The sequence below is a fragment of the Aythya fuligula genome, chromosome 3, assembly GCF_009819795.1.
Source record: "Aythya fuligula isolate bAytFul2 chromosome 3, bAytFul2.pri, whole genome shotgun sequence".
Lineage (NCBI taxonomy): Eukaryota > Metazoa > Chordata > Aves > Anseriformes > Anatidae > Aythya > Aythya fuligula.
In genome coordinates this window covers 114,253,198-114,274,925 of record NC_045561.1, presented here as the reverse complement: position 1 = coordinate 114,274,925, position 21,728 = coordinate 114,253,198, and the positions used below count along the sequence as shown (strand labels likewise).

Genomic DNA, 21,728 nt, shown 5'->3' with positions numbered 1-21,728 from the left:
TTGGGCTGAAGCTAATAGGGAGACACAAAGGAATTTTTTAACACTAAAGACTGGCTACTCAAGATGTGTACATTTCCAATTGCACCATGGAGCAGTTAAATGCACATGTAAGGACTGCTGGACTTTGAAATAAGATGTTGTATGTGGCTGCTTCCCATCAACTGGCAAGGCTGTGTCAGAAACAATGCAATTATAAATAAATAAATAAATGTGGGAATGTTAGAAATGATAGAGACTGCCATTGGCAAGACTGTTGCTTCAGCTGTGAAAGAAATCAGGTCATCAAGCAGGATCTACTTTCTCCTGCAAAGCTTCCATTCTGATGTAGGGCTGCAGGATCAAGATTCATTTACTCAGCACAATAAATGAAATAAATATTGGAGTACATAAAAAGTACTTTTCCAAATAAGAATTCATCTAGGAGACTATTCTGCATCCCTGAAAGAATTTAATCCCATATCACATGGGATTGCTCATATCATGTGAGATATTCACAGGGAAAACATGAGGCAACAAACAATAAGAGATATTCGTCGTTGAACTGTAAGTTTAAAAAAAAAAAAAAAACAAAAACAAAAACAAACAAACAAAAAAATATACTCGTGGTTTTGTTCTCATTTAATCACTTCCTGTGCAAATGAAGGAGCTTACAGCTTTTTATAATCAAATGCTACCGTCTGTTTTATCCTGTAGCACAGCAAGGATGATCAATAGCTTTTTAACAAAGCTCTGCTTCCTCTCTTTGATCTGTTCAAATTAAATACTTCTTGTTGAATATTTTCAATTCCAAAGCCACAGACATATTTCCAAAGAGAAAAAGGCTGAGATCATTTTAAACTTTGTACAGACAATGGTTTAATTTTACCTTTATGCTAGAAATCTGAGCAGTGCCAGGACTTTTATCCTACCTGAGATGACAACACCAGTGACAAGCCAACACAGTCCAGAAATTAGCATGAACAGGACACCATACCTAAAAATCACCTTGAGCCTACCACCCAGTTTGGTGGGCTGAAGACTGCAAAATATGTAAATCAACCTCTTTTTCATGAGATAAATTTTCATGAGATAAAGTCCCCTACAATACAGTTTTGGCCTGTCTTCTGAATGTGGGATCATAGGAGGCCAAGGTATCAACATCACGTCAATAAAATGTTATCCCTAAACCCACAAAACTTTAAGATTCAACACAAAGTTCGACAACCAGTGTGGATCTCAAGGGTAAGTGATCATCCTCTCATAATTTTAGTGTAGTGAAATTTATTTAATTCTCTTATTCATGAGACAGTTTTAAAAATGAGCCTTTTTAAACCATGTAATAAATTTGGTGTGAAAACTTTGGTTGTCTGAACTAAAAAAAATAATCAAAAAGCAGTAATTTAAATTGAAAAATATAAGTTTTTTTCAAATTCTTCTTTTTAATATTCTACAGCTACAGAAATCCTTTTTGTTTCTTTTGAGGAATTATAATTATTTTATTTTCAACAGCAGTTCACAATGAGAACTTGTGTCCTCTTTATGCATGCTTCATTCAATATGAATGAGATTCTCTTTGCTCATCTTACCTTATTATCCACAGATAAGAGATTGTCCATATTTCATATAACATGAGAAGTGATTTACCTCTCAAATGAAAGCTACAGTTTGGAGAAATGACTGACTACAGGAAATACAATTGACTGTAGCTGTGTTCCTCACTAAGTGCGACAAATCAGGCTATCTGAGTTTTTCTTCTAGGCTACTTCCTTTAATAAGACAATAAGAAACATATCTGTTGCTAAATGAGCTGTTTCGCATTACCAAGTGAGAAATATGTAAGCCAGCATTTCATACACAGAAATAGCCTTGGAAATAAGAAATTGCAATATTGGCCTGTAGTGTTTCCCTCCCATAGTGGGTGTGTCGTTTTTTTGCCTCTTTTTTTTTTTTTCTATATCACCCAGATCCACTGAATTAGGCAGCTCTGCTGAAGGAGACCACCCTTTATCAGGCTCTTGCAGCCTCTGACTCTCCTGCAATGCCTTCAGCCCTTGACACCAACATGAGGTTCAAGTTCTCGATCTTCGCTCTTCTTCTACAAGTGGCCATCATTATTTTGTTTGGGATATTTGTTGAATATAAAACTGGCAGTCAATCGGAAATATTGCACCCACGTAAGTATTGCTGAGATTTATAGAAGTTAGAATTTCTTTAAACTAATCCTAACCGAAATTTCTGAATAACTTACAAGACTGACCATCATAGCTTGAAAAGGACAGCAATCCTTAGGGCAAACAAGCCTTTTTATGAGGTGTGAAAGCAGCAGACTTTAAAGATAAATTCAAATTGAGTGTATATAAAGTTCTAATAGTAACTAGGGACTGAGAAGTTAGATGTTTTGGGAGAGTCCTGAAAATAGTTTTAGTGTTTGCATAGCAGGTTAAAACTGGGAGAAATGAGAATTTCTTCAATGTATTTAAGCATTTTCCAGAGATGCATGATGATGTTCTTGCCAGTCCTTCAGTTCTGCTTACTGTATTAAATGGTGTAAAATAATAGAATATTTCATTACTATTATCCAGGTTTCAGAAGGTTGTCTTTTCAGAACATGTAAATTGGGCAGCATAGTCATCATCAGTACAAGATAAATTTGCAGAAACTGGACTCCATCGAAGGCAATAGTTTTTGTCACAAGGTGGCTAACTTACTCCTACCTTTCAAAGCACGCTAGTGTCTTGGCTGAACTTGGCAGTTCAGCCTGCAAATTCTTCTGTTGATTTGTTGTTCTGCAAAGGCTCAATAAATTTCAGGGAGAAAGCATTTAGTGTGAGAAGTAGTTGCTGACTTCTCCCATACTCCCTCCCTCTTCTGCAAAATGTTGACCATTGTAAATAAATAAGTTTGCAAACAAAACAAATTTGCAGAGGAGCATCCTGTGTCTTGCTTGTAGTAATGAATGTTTGTTGTTCTTCTTGGCTCGGACATCTTAAAGTTTGTGGTCCCAATTGCAGTTCTCTTAAGAATGATTAAAACGATACAGAAATTCTTGCCTGTATGTAGTACTCAGTTAATTTTGAAAGGCCTTTCTGTGACTTTTATGGGGAAGGTGGTCTTGGGGTCACTTCAATCCTCATTGGTCATACATTTTATATTCCCATAGCAAACACTGTCCAGTTAAGACAACAGTGAATGCCTGGCATAATTCAGATCCAGAGGCAAGTCAGCTGATGAACGAGGGACTAATTACTCACATTTCCTATACTGCAATGTAGCAGTATCTTTGATATTAATTTTGTGCAGTCGATTAAATTGCTTTTAGTCATATATATGCTAGCAACTTAGCCTATGCCAGAGCTCATTCTCTCCCCAAGATAACTTGCCTATGTCCACAACTATACCAGAAACCACACTAATAATTTAACAGTAATTGTTATACAATTGTACTGGTGCAGTATTAACAAAGCTATTTGCTAAAATTCCTCTCCACCTACCTCTTGTCTGGCTGTCCTCCAAAACATAACAGCAAATACAGCCACAGAACTGTAGTGCTTTGGACATCCTGGTAAAATTTAAGAAACCAGAAGGATATTTTATTGGTCTATGTTCAGACTCAGATTAAGGTCTATTTGCCCTGAAAGAACACGGAAAAATACCTTCTCCAGGCTGAATATCATACCTGCAATAGCTGGTACTAAATTGTTCAGCATTTTCTTGGCATTTGCTTTACCAAGGAAAATGAAGAAAGGTGCTCAGTATCCTTGTGCTTATTTCAGTAGTTTAACAGTCGTCCTTTGCAGTTGTGTAGTACATTTCTTGTTAAACCTCAGATCTTCTGGAGGAAGACTGCCTATGCCATTGTAACTGTCAGATATCCAGTTAGGGATAACATAAAATGTTTTCTAATACCAATGTGACAGAAAAATTGCCTCGTCTTCCTTTCTGTCTCTCATGCTTTTTGCTCAGAAAGTATACGACTGTGTTATACAGTCCCCCGGTTGTCCACACTATTGAACTGTCAGCAAGTTTCTGGAGTGGTTTTGGCCATTTGACCTTCACCTCCTCCTAGGTTTGACATTAAACATAGCATATAACAGGGACTATTCACAATAGGTTGTAAAGGTGGGAACAACCTTTTCTAGGAGGGAAAAACATGTATAGATGTGAGTTGAGCTATGCCATTTGCCCTTTGGCCAGAGGATAGACCTCAGGCTGTTCGGTTTACTAGTACAGACATAAACTAAGCAAACACCGCAGACTTAATGTTGGACTTGCAGATGCTGATATAAGAGTAGATAAATCTGATTTACTGTAAAAAAGTGGAAGAAAAACAGGATTCTCCAACATTTGTATTTTCATTTGTGGACCCTCTTCTAAAACATCCCTATCTGCAAAGTATGCACAAGAGCGTAATTTGCTGAAGGACCTGGCAGAAATTTAATGTTACCATTGTGTAGATATATTAAGACATATCCTGAATCAGGACTTCCACTGAGTTCCCAAAATAATGACTTCAAACTTCTTCTCACATTTCCCCAAGATGTTTTGAGATGGTAACATCATCTGTACCTCACAGATTTAGTTGCACCTCCCAGGCACCAATTTATACTCTCAGCATTGCAGTGCTGGGCCTGCTTTTGTACAACTTAAATACCTCAGCACCGTAAACCCAAGCTTTTCAGTATTTTTGGATTCATTCTTCAGAATGATGAAAACAATTGAAGACGACCATAATTTTGCATTCGGTTAAAGAAGGACTTAGCTGAAATCATTCCCAAAGCATAGCTTTGCATTTTCTCTATTTCTGGAGGATGTCAGTACAGGCATAGTGGATTGGATGCACAAATTTAGGTCTGCTGTGCCAGTAGAATGAGAAGACAAGGGGTTGTGAAGGTTTTGGAAGTACTCCTAGAGGATTTCTTTGTTGCTAGCAACCAGAATTTAATGTAATGTGATTGGTCTTTGACATGTAGCTTTAAAAAATAGTATTATACACATCTCTTGTTCAATATTCTAAGGTTTACTCCTTTCAGCAGAGCAAAATTGCACTTTAAGTATAAACTTAGCGGCCACAAGCATCTTTGCATTGAGACTGACCATAATGCAGAGACCTTGCAGTGAAATTAATATGTTGGTCTAGGACAGCCTTAGCAGAATCATGGGCAGTGGTTTAATTCAGGATATGCTTGAGTGTTTTTCCCACTCTTTCTCTTCCTGTCTCACAGAGCAGACGTGCTATGTTTTGTTAAACACAACTAGTTCCTGAAACAGCTAATTCTAAATTGTGTTGTTTCTACATCATTTCAAATCATTCCAGACCTTATATTCTTTAAAAGAAGGCATAAGAGGTAGTTCAAGCACAATTTACAGGCTATATCAGTTGGAGATCTTCGCTCAGTTTGTGAAATATGTTGCTTTTAATCTTCAGAACTAGGGAAAAAAATATTTAAGTGCACTTCAAATGAGAGCTGAGCACACAGAAACCTTGTTGAAGGGCTTTGAGAATTAAAAACCTCCATCAAGGTGCTTTTGAAGCCTGTTCTTTTGCTCATATGTAGTGTCAGGTTACTTAAACATCTTCTACTAATCTAGACATGATTTACTGAGATTTTATATATATGAATGGGATTGGTTTGATGAGAGCAATTTACCTGTTTTTTTCTGTGATGATTATAAGCAGCAGATTAAAAACAAGAGCAAATAACATGCTGAATGTTAACAAACCATTATCTCCTCTGGAAGACTGGAAAGACTTGCTGATTGTCCTGTGAATATGTATACAATTCACTAGATTATTCCTTAAGCTTTTCTGGAAAGTCCATGGCATAGGCTAGTTCCAAGAACAAAAAGAGCAGCAATGGTTCGTTTCCAAATGTACCTCTCATTTTGTGTATGAAACTCAAGAGTGATATAATCTGAGAACTGTTGCAGTCATATATCACTTTGATTTATCATGCTAAGAGGTTATTTAATACATATCCATTTGTTTCTGCTAAAGCGAAATAAAACCACTACTTTTGTAAATGTTGCCATGCATCCTATAGATTTGCCCTCTAGTTCTGTATTTGTCCATTATCATTAAACAGCATCAACACACATATAAAGTAATTTTGCAAGAATCAGACAAACAACCTGAGCCATTTCTCACACATGAAGGTATTGGTCCCACAGGTTAGTAGCTAAAGGGTCACTCACAGAAAATTATTTAAAAAAAAAAAAAAAAATGTGAGAAGAAGGCTTTACAGAGGTTCACAGGCAGAAGTACCAGCCAACAAATATCCTTCAATAACCTTTCCTAAACATCTTCTACTGTCTCCCTCGGACACAGAAATATGAACAAATTAAGCTGTGTTTGTAGTCCTGCATAAGGAAACTAAAAACTTTGCTTCTGGTATTATCAGGAAGGTTGTATTAGCATGGTTTATACTGTTCTCTACCATATTTTTCCATCCCTTGCAAGGTGCCTTGAAGCAAAGAAATATGTTGGGCTCTAAGCCAGATATTCATTTTCACTCAACATTGCAATACAAAATTTCCACATGCATCAAAAGAGTAGAAGCCCAAATGGGAGACTTGATTGCGTATCTCTTAAAACAAGTAGTAAGCAAAACACAGGAGTTTGAAAAGTACTTCTGGAAACTGAGTAACACAGAGGAAAATGAGGAACTCCCAAAGGACTGTAGGAGCCTCAGAAATCCGTATCGCTTCAAATTAATGAAGACAGTAAATAAATATCAAAATGTCCAGCCTAAAGAAGAAACAAAATGATTGAGCATGTCTGAGAAACACCTGCATTTCTACACTAATCTCAGATATGTGTAGACCACTGTAAAGGATATTACTGTACGAATGCTTGCATTTCAGTACTAGGTCAGGAGTGGAATATGACAACGCAGTTTGAGTTTATTAAGAATCTCAGGTAACTTATTATACTTCTGGGCCCTCTTTTGGCTAAACGTGGTAATGCATATAGCAAAGCATGTTGAAAGTTGAATGTTGAAATGTTGAAATGGGAAATGTTACTTCAATACAAATATTATACTAAAAAGGTCAATGTCTCAAGTTTTCAATATGTTTTCATGTAAGGAACAGCAAAATAGAAATGGAAAGAATAAGTTTCTCTCTGAAAATGTTCTTACCAATGGGAGAAAAAAAAAAAAAAAGAAAGAAAGAAAGAAAAGAAAAATAACCAACAACTGGTATGTTCAGTGCTCATTAAATTACAAAAACAACTTCAGACTAACTATTTTTTTTAAATATCCCTATTGTGGTGATAAATTTATGTTCTATTTAAAAGCTTAAAAAATTATTTTAAAAAAAAAAAAAAAAAAAAAAGGCATAAAATCATAGTAAATTAAAAGTACCCAAGAAAAGAACTCAGTCTTGTACAGAGCTATGTTAGGAATCACAACCATACTTTTGCACTGTGCCAACAAGCATTCTCACAAACAAAAGTCATGCACATTTTTGGAGTTAGCCAGAACCTGCTGGATGTAACAATCCTTATTTGGGGGGAAAGAGAAATTTTCTGTAAGGAAAGGAAGCTGTGATGTTCTGGGCAGCTTCAGGCCCAAGTGACAGTTCTAGGTACATTATGTTTGCCAGTAGATTGACCTAGTGCTCATTTTGTAGAGATATAGCAAGATATAAAATCAATAATTTTCCAAAAACTCAACTCATAGGCTGATCAGCAAAAATAGAAGGGTATGTCACATTGATGATATGAGTTTAAAACTCATTCTCTTTTCAATTAAATCTTCTTTTGTCCCTAGCTAGATTTGCCCCTTTTGTAGTCACTGTGTACACAGACAGTTTTCTTCTTTCAGTCTTTCAGGATGTCCATGTGATGATATTTGTTGGATTTGGCTTCCTGATGACCTTTCTGAAGAAATATGGATTCAGCAGTGTTGGTATCAACATGCTCATAGCAGCCTTCGGTCTTCAGTGGGGCACCCTGATGCAAGGATTTTGGCATATGGCAGATGGGAAAATTCGTGTTGATATTAATAGGTACATATGAATTTTCCTATAATTACATTTCTATCCCTTAAGGTATGAAAGGAAGACATAAAACTATAACATCTGCAAGATCAGTCTTCTAAGCTCACTAAAATTGGATAGAGTATCACTATCCACCTCTCAACATTCATTTCCCAAGGGGGAACATCTGCTGCATTGAGCCAAGGGAACATGGGGTGAACTTTGAACTGCTAAGTTTTATATGAAACATAAGCCATATAGAGACACTGCTTTGAATCTCTGGAGCTGTGCAAGCTGGGAAATTTTCAGCAGTAGTACACAAGCTCTCCAGCTCTCTCCTGCATTCAGCAGGAGCAAAAGGATTTGTCCTTTTAGGACACATGGGGCCACAAAGGAAAGGCTGGCGCAATGTGTCAAGTCCACACATAAGGTGTTCTCCTACTTCTGGAGGAATTATTTGCACAAGCATCATACTCTAATAGGCTTTGGACCCCAACCATGGAATAGGAGATTTCACAAGTAACACCTCTAAACACTTTTAATCCTTCTCCCACTCATGTCTTGTTTCTACCAATGTCTCAGAGTGTTGTCCACATCTGCAGTTCTGCTTTTTGAGAACAATTGTAGACAATTTTAAAAGAAACATCATACAAAAACTACTGAGACACATGCAGAAATAATACGAATAGCTCCTTGATGCTTTCAAATAGGCATTTGATGAAAGACTCATAGTTAGAGCTGGAAGTTTTGGTCAATTTGTGTTTTTATTGATCCCTATCATCCTCCATAACCCATTAACAGTGGTCCTTCCTGACAGTTAAAGCAAACATGACACAAAGTGACAGAAAGACCTGCCAAGCTCTTGAAATGAGCTAAGCTATCTGACCAAAACTAAGAGTTCCCTCTTGTCTTTGAAGTTCAAGTAACAGTCAGACCTGGAAATATCCCTGCATATCTTCAATACACACGCTCTAAATTTTCACTGTAATTTCAACCAGCTGAGCACATGTAAGGTATAAGCAGGAGATAACTTTCCCACATTTATTCCTCAGTCATCTGTAAGAGGACAAAACCCCTCTAGGAAATTTTAGTTTACTTTTTATTCACAAAGATGATTTTATGTTTGAAGAGTTAAATCTCTATCATTTAGTGATATAACAGGTTTGAATACAGATTATTTCAGGTTCCATTAAACTGATTTTCCTTTCTGCCTTTCTTTTTTGTTTGTTTCTATTTGTTTGCTTAACTTCAGCATGATAAATGCAGACTTCAGTACAGCAACTGCTTTGATTTCATTTGGAGCTGTCCTGGGGAAAACAAGCCCTGTTCAGATGCTGATCTTGACAATTCTGGAGATCACAATTTTTGCATGCAATGAACATCTAGTTACAGAAATATTTCAGGTACAACTACTTAGCAGTAATTGTTTTCTGTTTAAAACATGATTTCACTTTGTAACACTTCCAGTTTCTATGTTCTTGCTTCCACCATAGAAAACAAGCTATTAAAAGTTATGCAGACTTCTCCTTCATCAAATCCTCACCTTTTTGTTGTATAAATTTCTTGGTATTATTTTGGGTCCTTGATACAGGCCACAGATGTTGGAGCCTCAATGACAATCCATGCTTTTGGAGCTTATTTTGGTTTGGCCGTAAGCCTAGTCTTATATCGTCCTGGTTTGAAAAACAAGCATGAAAATGAAGAATCTACCTATCACTCCGACTTATTTGCCATGATTGGTAAGTAAAAGAAGCACAGATAGAAATAGCAAAAACTGATCAGTTTTCCATCCCTTTTTAATCCATGCATTTTAATAATTGCCTATTATTACCTAGCATTCATTTTCTTAAGTACATTCCTAGAAGCATAGTCTTTTTTTTTTTTTTCCTGAAACATGCAGTTTTCAGGGAAACACGTATTTTTGCTTTTCTTTCCTAAGAAGATCAAATTAAAGATGAATGCTCATTGTACATTAGTGGTGACTCCCTTTTTTGTGGTATCTTCTGTTATAAGCAACATTTCCATAGAAATAGGCCATAATTAATGAAAGTATTTAGACCTCTGCTCTGTCCCTATGCCCATATGGTTTGCTGAATGGGACAGTCATCTATCTGTGCATGAGATCTGTTCATAGATCAATTTATCCACTAAAACTATCAGTTAAATCAATAAATGACAAAAGATTTTTATGCAAACTCTTTTGTTAATACGTCATATTCTTGCATTTTTACAGTGATTTTGAGTTCTAACAGCATGTGGACAAAGGGTTACAACAGTCTTCCAGTAAGATTCATCAAATGTCAAAATCCCAGTTGCCAGTGTCAAATGCATCTGCATATACTGTTACTTCTCCCAGCATTTTGGTTGTTTCATATTTCTTGTTGACCATCTCCCTTGTTTCTTGTAGTTAGTTCTGTTGTGTTGGATCTTTCACAGGGAAATGCCCCTGTGACTGAATAGTCTTTATTTTGTGTTGGTTTATGTCCATTCAGGTACCCTGTTCCTTTGGATTTTTTGGCCCAGTTTTAACTCCGCCATTGCACATGACAACAGGCCTAAAGCAATTATCAACACTTACTGCTCCTTGGCTGCAAGTACTGTTGTAACATTTGCCCTCTCCAGCCTGGTGGATCAAAGAGGCAAATTCAGCATGGTAAGAGTCACACCACAATCTGTCACCTCTCTACAAGTCACCCCTCTACAATAAGGATAATTAGGATGGTTCCCAACTGTTTACAAAATTAGGGCTATTATCCTTCTAAAAGCTACAATGTCAGATTGGACCCTGAGTCAACACACCCCACTTTAGGCATGTGATCTGGTTTCTCAGAGGGATCACTACATCTGAAGAGTAGAAAGCTCTTGGACATCATCATGATGGTCCCACTCCCTTGTTCTCTCTTGGCCATGCAACCTGCTAGACCACAGAGAATTTGGTCCAACATTCAAGTGGACTTTTGTGTCTTATTTCAAAGACAATCCTACATGGGTCATTGTTTTGCAATAGGCAAAATAGGTCTCTCGATGTCGTAGTGCAGCTGCACAACCAGGAAAACCAAACTGGGTTGGGTTGCCAGAGTCCCATATTTTTGTTACCTTACTGTAAAATTCAGCCCTAGGTTTTCACCCAGTTCTTTCAAGCAGTTGTAGTGCTCATCTAAGCCCAGTGTGAGCTGGCACAGTTCCATAACCTAGCAAAATATTTTCATATGCCGATGTAGGATGCAATTTTTGCTGGCCTTGCCTGGTTTCCTGGTAGGTCAAATGACTTTTAGTGACTTTGCAAAAAATGGACTGCATTGCACTTGCCCCAGTTAAACTGGCTTAGAGCAGCTTTGAACCAACACTCTCAGTATGTAAAAGGGAACTCCATTTGAAATTCCTGCTTATTCTTCATTGGAAAAATCCTTTGCAAGTCATTCAGCCCCAGAACAAGCCTCTATTCAATGTCTAGCATCTCCACTTCTATATACTCTGTGCAGGTTCTTGTTCAAAACGCCACCCTGGCAGGAGGAGTAGCAGTGGGTACCTGTGCAGATCTGTTAAACCATCCTTTTGCTGCTATGTGCATTGGGGCAATTGCTGGAATCATCTCTGTCCTCGGATTCCATTTTCTGACTGTGAGTACCTAGGACCTGCCTCTGCTCTCATTTATTTACTACTTCAGTGACTTTACTGAAACTCCCATAGTTTACTAGAAAGGAAGTTTAACAACCGGCTGATACACTACAGAAAGTAAGTTATAGTCAACTAATATTTTGAAGTGGATGTAACTTAAATACGTGCTTATGAGATAACTTCATTCCATCATCTAGCTAAAAACATAGAAAGATTGCATAGATATTAGAGTTGATTAAAGCTAGAATTTCTGTTCAAAGGAGCTGCTTGAATTTTGCTCCAAGCCCATGTTTTATGAACAACCTCCCCCAGAAGAACTGTATTTCATATCAGAGAAATAGTACTAATTAAATTTCAGTCTTTCAAAGTATCTAAATAGTTCTGTAACTGAAAATGCTTTTGAAGTACAAAATGGGAGTCTTTCTTAAGTAAAACAAAATATTCTGACTAACACTCTCTAAACTGGCATTTCATACTGGAGAAACATTCTGGAAGAAAATACCTGACTAGTAGACTTACACCAGGTACATATGCATTACTTAGCCACCACTGTCAACCTTTACCAGAGTGGCTGAAAAGATTGGAAATATCACTGAAGTTTCATGTGTTCTATTTGTGTTGGTAACTTGGACATTTCTACCATTATCTGTACTCACCTGATTTTTTTCTCCATATATGACATCACAATCAATGAGAAGGTAGCAGGTTTTAAGGCTAAACTTTGTGTACATTTAAAAGGTTAAATTGTTTCTTGTTCTATGTTACTTTCTTATATCATTTTAAATATCTGATGACATTTCTAATACCATTCCATAGATAATGGAGACCATAAACTCACCATAAACTGTATTGTTCCCCTCATTTTAGCCTGTTTTGGCATCCAAGCTGAACATTCATGATACTTGTGGAGTCCATAATTTACATGGTTTACCTGGAGTACTGGGAGGTATTGCAGGCATCGTAGTAACCGCGATACAAAGGACAAATGGGTAAGTTATAGAAAGAAGAAAGAAGTTCCTTTTAGTAAAGGTTTATTCTAATGTTTCATTTTCGTTGGATCTCATTATGATTTATTTTCAGCAAATGCAGCTTTGATTTGGTGCTGGACATGGTGCTCTGGTTTAATTAGAACTCTTCTTGATATCCTGCCTTTAATGTACAGTTTATATGCAAACCTTGTTCCACACTAAAAGCTCAAATAAAAATTCTAACAGTCATTAAAGAAACACCATTCAAAAGTAGAAAAGTCATTACCATGCTTCTACAATTGTAGTTCAGGCAACTGTAAGATTTCCAAGAAAACCCCAATTGGCAAAATGGGCCATTTCCACTCTCTTAAAAAGACCACAAGAAGATGAAAAGGAGGTCTTTTTGACAAAGGGTAACTTTTTATAAAGGCTTAGAAGATATTAATAGCCTTTTCAAAGAACCAGCTATGCTTAAACTATAGCCTAAAACAAAACCAAAACATATTCAGTCCCATATTGTTTTGTCTTGGCCACAGCAATGACAGGTATCTTCCTATAAGTCATCCTATCCAGCAGAGAGCAAACAGAAAGTTGTAAAACCAAATCTCAGCCTCAGAGTTTAACAGTTGATGGTTTGCTTTTCTGTCCTTTTTAGGAAAAGTGCCCTGCATACCCCTGGCATGCAAGCTGCTGCCCTAGGCAGTACAATTGGAATTGCACTGGCTGGTGGTGCATTGACAGGTCAGTACAATACAATGATTGTACAATCATACAATGATTGAAATATGTGACGTTAGAAGTGTGCTTATTGATAATTTCAACCTATCAATAATTTAACTAGAAAAACAGAAAATAGAAAAATAGAAATATTTCATGATAGTGCACTAGCAGAAGCTTAAATATGGAAAAGACAGTTTTCCAATCAGTCTTCAAATAAAACCAAGATCTCTTACCTTATACACAATTCAAATATATTGGGTAGTATATAGAAATCAAAATTATTATTCTGGATGAAGTTCTGTTCTAGATTCAGAAACTTCAGATTCTGAGCAGAAACTAGTTTGAGATGAAGACATCTACCTTTAGGGATCACATGTTCCCATGTGATTCTGTTATTAGGTGTCTTGTACTATTTGAGATGCCACAGGGTCTCTGAGACATCTATGGTGGACAGGTAAATATGACACAGGATTTACAGGAGATATATGTCTGGCCCAGGCCCAGAAGGAACTCAAAGAACACTAGATTTCTGCATGTATTTCCAATCCCTTCTGCCTTATAATATGGAGAAGAATCAGCTGAAATAATTTAGTGGTTTCTTTTATCTAAATATTGATAACTAAACCACTATAAGATATGTCATCCTAAAGCTGGACAGTGGTGGCTTCCTTAGTCTAACGTAGAACCTATGCAGAAGTGTAGCCTGTTGTTGTGGTTTAACCCGGCCATTAGAACAGAGTTTTAACTGAAACCAGGACACCTGTGTAGAGCATTTATAGCATTTATAGCCTTCTGATCTCAGGAGCTACTGATCTCAGACAGACTTTCATCATGCAGTTGCAATATATGATGTCCGAACACTGGTAGCTTGACTATATGTGAGCTGTTTTCCTGAGGACATGGGGGGGGGGGGGGGAAAGTTTATTTCCAAACAAAAATTCAGACTGAAACAAAACTCCTGTCTAAAACCTGGTGTGTGAGCAATTAAAGCCAAGTTGTTACTAAAGTCAACGTGAAAAAGCCAGTGTCACTTCTTATAATCAGAAACCTGGTAATGGGAGGCTTATAAGACTCCCCACAGCCCATCTGAAGAATATTTTTGTGTTTTTTTTTGCTTGTTTGTTTGTTTGTTTTTGTTGTTATTGTTGTCATTGTTGTTTGGTTGTTTGGTTGGTTTTGACTTTTAATGCTCTTTTACCTGTAGGTGCTATTCTAAAGCTGCCCTTCCTGGGACAAGCGTCTGACAAGAACTGCTTTGATGACTCTATTTATTGGGAGGTAAGATACAAAGCACTGTCAAAAGGAGCATTGTTTTCGTTATGTTGGAAGAGGTACAGCACACTTAGGTTTGCACAAGCCAGCTTTCAAAAATGTTGCCCTGCCTTAGGCCATGAATTTATCAAGTCCACCTTCATGATCTATTCTGGACTTGCTACCTGGTCATGCCTTTTACATGGGACAAACCTTGAACAAAAAGCAGAAAGTCAGCCAACAAACTGAGACCTGAGTGAAGCTCTTTATCCCTCTTTTAACCACTTACTGTGTCCAGTTTCCTCTTCCCTGTTGTAGTTTAAACACATGATATTTGCATTCTTGGCTAAATGGCGCTGCTTTTCTAATGTTATCTAATGTTAACTTCATACTGAGTTAAATTTAGAGTTAGTTAATTTCTTCAGTATTTGTAGAGACAGTCTGTCTTAGGCTGAGAAGAAGCTCTTCTGCTTTCTGGTTGAATGATCTGACCACTGAGGTTATTGCTCAGAACTGTCACTATTGTTTTATCATAGAATCATAGAATCATAGAATATCCTGAGTTGGAAGGGACCCTTAAGGATCATCAAGTCCAACTCTTGATACCGCACAGGTCTACCCAAAAGTTCAGACCATGTGACTAAGTGCACAGTCCAATCTCTTCTTAAATTCAGACAGGCTCGGTGCAGTGACCACTTCCCTGGGGAGCCTGTTCCAGTGTGCAACCACCCTCTCTGTGAAGAACCCCCTCCTGATGTCAAGCCTAAATTTCCCCTGCCTCAGCTTAACCCCGTTCCCGCGGGTCCTGTCACTGGTGTTAACAGAGAAAAGGTCTCCTGCCTCTCGACACCCCCTTACGAGGAAGTTGTAGACTGTGATGAGGTCTCCCCTCAGCCTCCTCTTCTCCAGGCTGAACAGGCCCAGTGACCTCAGCCGTTCTTCGTACATCTTCCCCTCCAGGCCTTTCACCATCTTTGTAGCCCTCCTCTGGACACTTTCCAACAGTTTCATGTCCTTTTTATACTGTGGTGCCCAGAACTGCACACAGTACTCGAGGTGAGGCCGCACCAGCGCAGAGTAGAGCGGGACAATCACCTCCCTTGACCTACTAGCGATGCCGTGCTTGATGCACCCCAGGACACGATTGGCCCTCCTGGCTGCCAGGGCACACTGCTGGCTCATATTCAACTTGCTGTCTACCACGACCCCCAGATCCCTCTCTTCTAGGCTGCTCTCCAGCGTCTCATCGCCCAGTCTGTACGTGCAACCAGGGTTTCCCCGTCCCAGGTGCAGGACCTGGCACTTGCTCTTATTGAACTTCATGTGGTTGGTGATCACCCAGCTCTCCAACCTGTCCAGATCCCACTGCAAGGCCTTTACACCCTCATTTGAGTCCACAACTCCTCCAAGTTTGGTGTCATCAGCAAACTTGCTCAAAATACCTTCTATTCCTACATCCAGATCATTTATAAAAATATTGAAAAGTACCGGCCCTAAAATGGAGCCTTGAGGGACCCCACTGGTGACCGCCCGCCAGCCTGACTCAGCCCCATTTACCATAACCCTTTGGGCCCTGCCCGTTAGCCAATTGCTCACCCATTGTATGATGTTTTTATGAATGAAGACACACATGATGGGGCTAAAAAACAACTACACCTGAAGGAGCCCTGCTAGGATCCCTTTATACTCAATTAAGAGAGAGCTTCAGGCTGCAGTTCATTTGAATCATTCCAGATCTCTGTTAGGGTTACATGAATTAAAATCTAGAAAGTCTGTCTATTCCTCACTGACAATGAAGGACCCTTCATCACCTAACTCAGAGATAAAGGTCTACACTGTATATAAATTCAATGTAAATAAAATGTTGTGAACCTCAAATGACATTTTATTATTTTTAAATGAATTAAACTGCAGTACAAACTATGCATTTTGGCTTTTGGTCAGAGAAAGTTTGTGGTCCAACAGGAAGTTATAAGCCAAAATATCAACTGTAGGTATGACAATCAGGGGAAAAAAAATAAATAAATAACTTTTAATGGCAGCTCTGTAACCTATTTGCTGTTGGACCTTGGAAACGACACAAGCAATGGTTTTATATAAATGATAAAAAATGACAGGAAAATTAGAATATTAAAATGCAATTGAATACTTCACAGTCTGTATTGACCAGTGATAGTAACACAACCCTGCTCACTTGAAGGTTCTTTAGTGTCAGTAAACTACTCACTGTTAACAGATACATAATATATACTAAGAGAATGACCTTCTCAGTGCACTTTAGTCTCCTCTTATAACAAAAGAAAATCTATCTCATCAACTGAACTGTTCTCTGTTTTTCATGACAGGTTCCAGAAGAAGAGAAACTGCATGTAGTTCACTCCAACAACTATGATGAGCAGAGCAGATTTGAAGCTACCATGTAGAAAAACAATTCATCTGTAGCATACATCCTAATGATCCTCATTTCAGTTTCTAAAGCTAAAAAACAACATTCAAGTACTGTCTTAACCATGCTTGTTTTTCTAGAAGGGGTTGTAAGTAGCTATATTTTTGTAACATAAAGCAAGCTTGATTTTAACATACATCGCCATTATGCCAAGTTCTAGTGAATCAATTAGATCTTTCCAACATATTTGTTCATCTAGAATGAAGAGAAGAATGAAGAGAAAAAAAAAAAATTGCTTTACAGTTGTTTGTATTTTACCATTTGTTATCAAGTCAATATAGCCATTGAAAAAAAAAAGCTTTGTTTCAAGCCTATAACAGGATGCCATATTTAACTGCAAGATTTCTGAATTACAGTCACATCTTTCAACTGCATACAGGTAATCAAGCAGATGGCAATGAAGAAATGAATTAATATTGTTTATTTGGATTCTAACAAGCTTTTCACTGGAGAATCCCAGATTAACATTTTAAGAAAGTGTCTTCTCCTATTGTTGGATAGGGGAGAGAATGTGCTGTATTTTGAAGATTGGTTGTGACAGGAAACAAAATATTGAAATAATTTGCATAGCGAAACATCAAATACAGTGATTGATAAGGTACACTAAGTAGTAAAATTCGTATCAAGGTTATTTGTTAATGTATTCATTGCAAGGAGAAAAAAAGTGAAATGGTGAAAAAAATCACTCTTCGCATGTATTTATTTAGACAGTTTGAAGGACAAAATAGGAGAATTGAGTAGGAATTGAGCTATGAAAAATAGGTAATTGTGTAACACTGTCTTACTAAGGTCCATAATAATGAGTGAATGGTAGCACTGCTAATATCAACAGACATAAACTGAACTAAATGTTAACTTCAAGAAAAAGTGTGAGTTGCTAGGAACTGGTCAGAAAGCAGCTATCAACCCACAGAAGACTCAGTGGAGAACTTTGCAGTCAATCACTACCTTTGAAGTCACCACCTCCTAAAAAAAAAAAAAAAAAAAAGAGAGAGAGAGAGAGAGAGAGAGAGAGAGAGAGAAGAAAGGGAGAAAAGGAGAAAATTGAAACTAAATTAAGGTAAATTAACTCCGCCTGAGAAGTGAAGATAACGACTGCTCAGTTAAGAGATAGAAAGACTGAGGGAACTGAAAGAACTCTATGAAATGTTAGTATCCGGAAGCAGAATCACACATTTGTGCCTAATTACTTGAGGTAATCCACTGAGAGATGATTAAAATCTAGACGGATCACAGTGCCTCCGGACATCATTCAGACCACAAAAGCTACCAACATCTCAGAATGACAATCTACTGGGGATGAACTTTCTAGACTTCTTTATATTAGTATATTTCAAGAAAAAGAAATAATAGAAATAGAAATAAAATAGTTCAGTTGGAAGAGATCTTCAAAGATCAAGTCCGGCTGCCTGACCACTTCAGGGCTGCCCAAAAGTTAAAGTTTATTGCTGATGGTATTGTCCAAATGCCTGTTGAGCATTGACAGCTGTGGGGCATCAACCACCTCTCTAGGAAGCCTGTAGCCGTCTTCTTTGGCACCCTCACAGTAAAGAAATTTTTCCTAATGCCCAGCCTGAGCTTCCCCTGGCTCAGCTTTGTGCTGTTCCCTCATGGCCTGCCATCAGTGACCAGGAAGCAGAGGCCAGCATCTCCCTCTCCATTCGCCTCCTCAGGAGGCTGCAGAGAGTGCTGAGGCCACCTCTTAGCCTCCTCTTCTCCAGACTGGACAAACCACATGTACTAAGCCTCTCCTCATAAAATATGCCTTCCAGCCCTTTTACCAGCTCTGTTGTTCTCCTCTGGATGGTTTAAAGGACCTTAACCTCCTTTTTATAGGTCTGAGCTCCTTCTGTGGAGCCCAGAACTGCACACAATATTCAAGGTGAGAATGCACCAATACTAAATACAGTGGGAGGATCACAACTTATGACCGTCTGGCTCTGCTGTGTTTAATGCACCCCAAAATGCAGTTTGATCTTTTGGCTGCCAGGAACACTGCTGGCTCATGTTGAGCCTGCTGTTGACGAGCACCACCAAATCCCTTTCTGCTGAGGTGCTCTCCAGCCACTTGCCTCTCATGTTACAGAATCACAGAATCACAGAATTTCTAGGTTGGAAGAGACCTCAAGATCATCGAGTCCAACCTCTGACCTAACGCTAACAGTCCCCGCTAAACCATTTCCCTAAGCTCTACATCTGTGGTGGTTTTACCGTGCTGGGCAGCTAAACCCCACAACCGCTCTCTCACTCCCCCTCCTTTAGATAAGGAGGGGGAGAAGTAAAGCAAAGAACAACTCACGGGTTGAGATAAGGATAATTTAATTAAAGGGAAATAATTATAATAATTAAATAAAGACTACCATGAACTAAACAACTTAACTAAGGGGAAAATAAAAGGGAAAGGGGAAAAAGGGAGGAAAACAAACAAACAAAATAAATGAAAGCTATATGGAAGTGCAGAGGAAAGAAATTACTCTCTACTTCCCACAAATGAGCGATGATTGACCACGTCCTTGAAGCAAGGCCTCAACGCACGCAGCCGGTGTTCGAGAGGAGGACCGACGTCTTCTCAACGAGAGCCCACCCCTCCCCTCTTCTTCCTGTTTCCACCTTTTATTGCTGAGTGTGACACCACATGGTATGGAATATCCCTTTGATTGGTTTAGGTCAGCTGCCCTAGTGATGTTTCTCTCCTCACTTTTTTGCCCACCCCCTAGGAGGGTTAGAGAAAGGCCCAATGCTGTGCCACTGCTGCTCAGCAGTAGACACAACACTGGTGTGATAACACTGCTGTTCCAGCTACAAGTACAGAGTACGGCACTGAATGGGCTGCTGCCGGGAAAGTTAACATTCCAGCCAGACCCAGTACAACCTCCACCCCTTATTCCATAACATTTGTGTCACACTCAGATCCCCATACTTTAGCATACAAGCATTCTCATCATTATCCCTTGTCCTTTAACAGGACAAGGATTTAACAGGATTAATAGGCAGGTGTATCTTTTCATTCCATAGGTCTTTCTTGGAAAATGTCCATAAGAACTGTTGATGATTAGGTCTTCATCTGCCAAAGTGGCCACTCAAGGCAGGCGGAGTTGGATGTCTGGACACCAGCACCAGCTTAGCTCAAGTCCTTGTTGCACTGCCCGGCTCCTTGCAAAGTTGACCTGTCGTTGATCCTACAGCATCTTCCTACAACATATAACTTAGATTATAGATTAGTTTTCTCTCAATGTCAAATCTCCTTGAGGCACACACTTGATATCCCCATTCTTTTGCATGACCCACCAGGTATACCCTGGTCCTTGAGCGAAGACAATCCCACGAGTGGGTTTGCCTTTTCCCGAGGCAGGAGCAACCCACACTGCCTTCCCCATCCACCTTCCTATATGCACTACGGGAACCTTAGCTCCTTTCACAGTGTGTAGGGGTTTTGTTTCGGCAGGACCAGCACGGCTGTCAGACCCCCTATTGTTAACTAGCCAAGTGGCTTCTGGTAGATTTGTGTCCCATTGTTTCCACGTCCCAGCACCTAATGCTCGTAACATAGTCTTTAACAGTCCATTGTACCTCTCAACCTTCCCAGAGGCTTGTGGGTGGTAAGGGATGTGGTACACCCACTCAATACCATGCCTCTTTGCCCAGGAGGTAACAAGATTGTTTCGGAAATGACTCCCATTGTCAGACTCAATTCTCTCTGGTGTACCATGACGCCACAATACTTGTCTTTCCAGGCCCAAGATAGTGTTTCGGGCTGTGGCATGGTTTACAGGGTATGTTTCCAGCCACCCAGTAGTTGCTTCTACCATGGTGAGTATGTACCGTTTGCCTTGGCGAGTTTTGGGGAGTGGTCCGATATAGTCAATTTGCCAGGCCTCACCATATTGATACCCTAGCCATCTCCCCCTGTTCCAGGGAGATTTTACCTTCATGGCTTTCTTGATTGCAGCACAGGTCTCACACTCATGGGTAACCTGTGTGATGGCCTCAATGGTCAAGTCCACCCCTCGATCACGAGCCCATCTGTAAGTGGCATCTCTCCCCAGATGTCCTGATGTTTCATGGGCCCATCGAGCTACAAACAGCTCACCCTTACATTCCCAGTCTAGGTCCACCTGAGCCACTTCAATTTTCGAAGCTCGATCCACTTCTTTGTTGTTCTGATGTTCTTCAGTAGTGCGACTCTTGGGCATGTGGGCATCTACATGACGTACTTTAACATCCAGGTTTTCTACCCGGGCAGCAATATCTTGCCACAGGGTAGCAGCCCAGATAGGCTTACCTCTGCGCTGCCAGTTGCTCTGTTTTAATCAATTCTATTGTTATCTCAACCCTTCGAGCCCCACGTTGGGCGCCAAAAAGGACTGTGGTGGTTTTACCGTGCTGGGCAGCTAAACCCCACAACCGCTCTCTCACTCCCCCTCCTTTAGATAAGGAGGGGGAGAAGTAAAGCAAAGAACAACTCACGGGTTGAGATAAGGATAATTTAATTAAAGGGAAATAATTATAATAATTAAATAAAGACTACCATGAACTAAACAACTTAACTAAGGGGAAAATAAAAGGGAAAGGGGAAAAAGGGAGGAAAACAAACAAACAAAATAAATGAAAGCTATATGGAAGTGCAGAGGAAAGAAATTACTCTCTACTTCCCACAAATGAGCAATGATTGACCACGTCCTTGAAGCAAGGCCTCAACGCACGCAGCCGGTGTTCGAGAGGAGGACCGACGTCTTCTCAACGAGAGCCCACCCCTCCCCTCTTCTTCC

General features: G+C 39.1%; 1 protein-coding gene across 1 annotated transcript; it reads left to right on the top strand.

Annotated features, from left to right (window-relative positions):
• The first annotated feature begins 2,041 nt into the window (after nucleotides 1–2,041).
• Nucleotides 2,042–17,104, top strand: RHAG (Rh associated glycoprotein). Its single transcript, XM_032184510.1, has 10 exons — nucleotides 2,042–2,153; nucleotides 7,749–7,986; nucleotides 9,209–9,359; nucleotides 9,548–9,695; nucleotides 10,449–10,609; nucleotides 11,439–11,576; nucleotides 12,442–12,563; nucleotides 13,204–13,283; nucleotides 14,467–14,540; nucleotides 16,859–17,104. Exons 1-10 carry the CDS (start codon nucleotides 2,042–2,044, stop codon nucleotides 16,934–16,936), a joined length of 1,302 nt encoding a protein of 433 aa, XP_032040401.1. The 3' UTR covers nucleotides 16,937–17,104.
• Nucleotides 17,105–21,728: the final 4,624 nt, after the last annotated feature.

Bases quoted from the DNA above. Each gene is read 5' to 3' on its own strand.
- RHAG (XM_032184510.1), top strand. From the start codon at position 2,042: ATGAGGTTCAAGTTCTCGATCTTCGCTCTTCTTCTACAAGTGGCCATC. The intron at 10,610-11,438 runs GTAAGAGTCACA...TACTCTGTGCAG, and splicing joins AAAGAGGCAAATTCAGCATG to GTTCTTGTTCAAAACGCCAC. The intron at 11,577-12,441 runs GTGAGTACCTAG...CCCTCATTTTAG, and splicing joins TCGGATTCCATTTTCTGACT to CCTGTTTTGGCATCCAAGCT.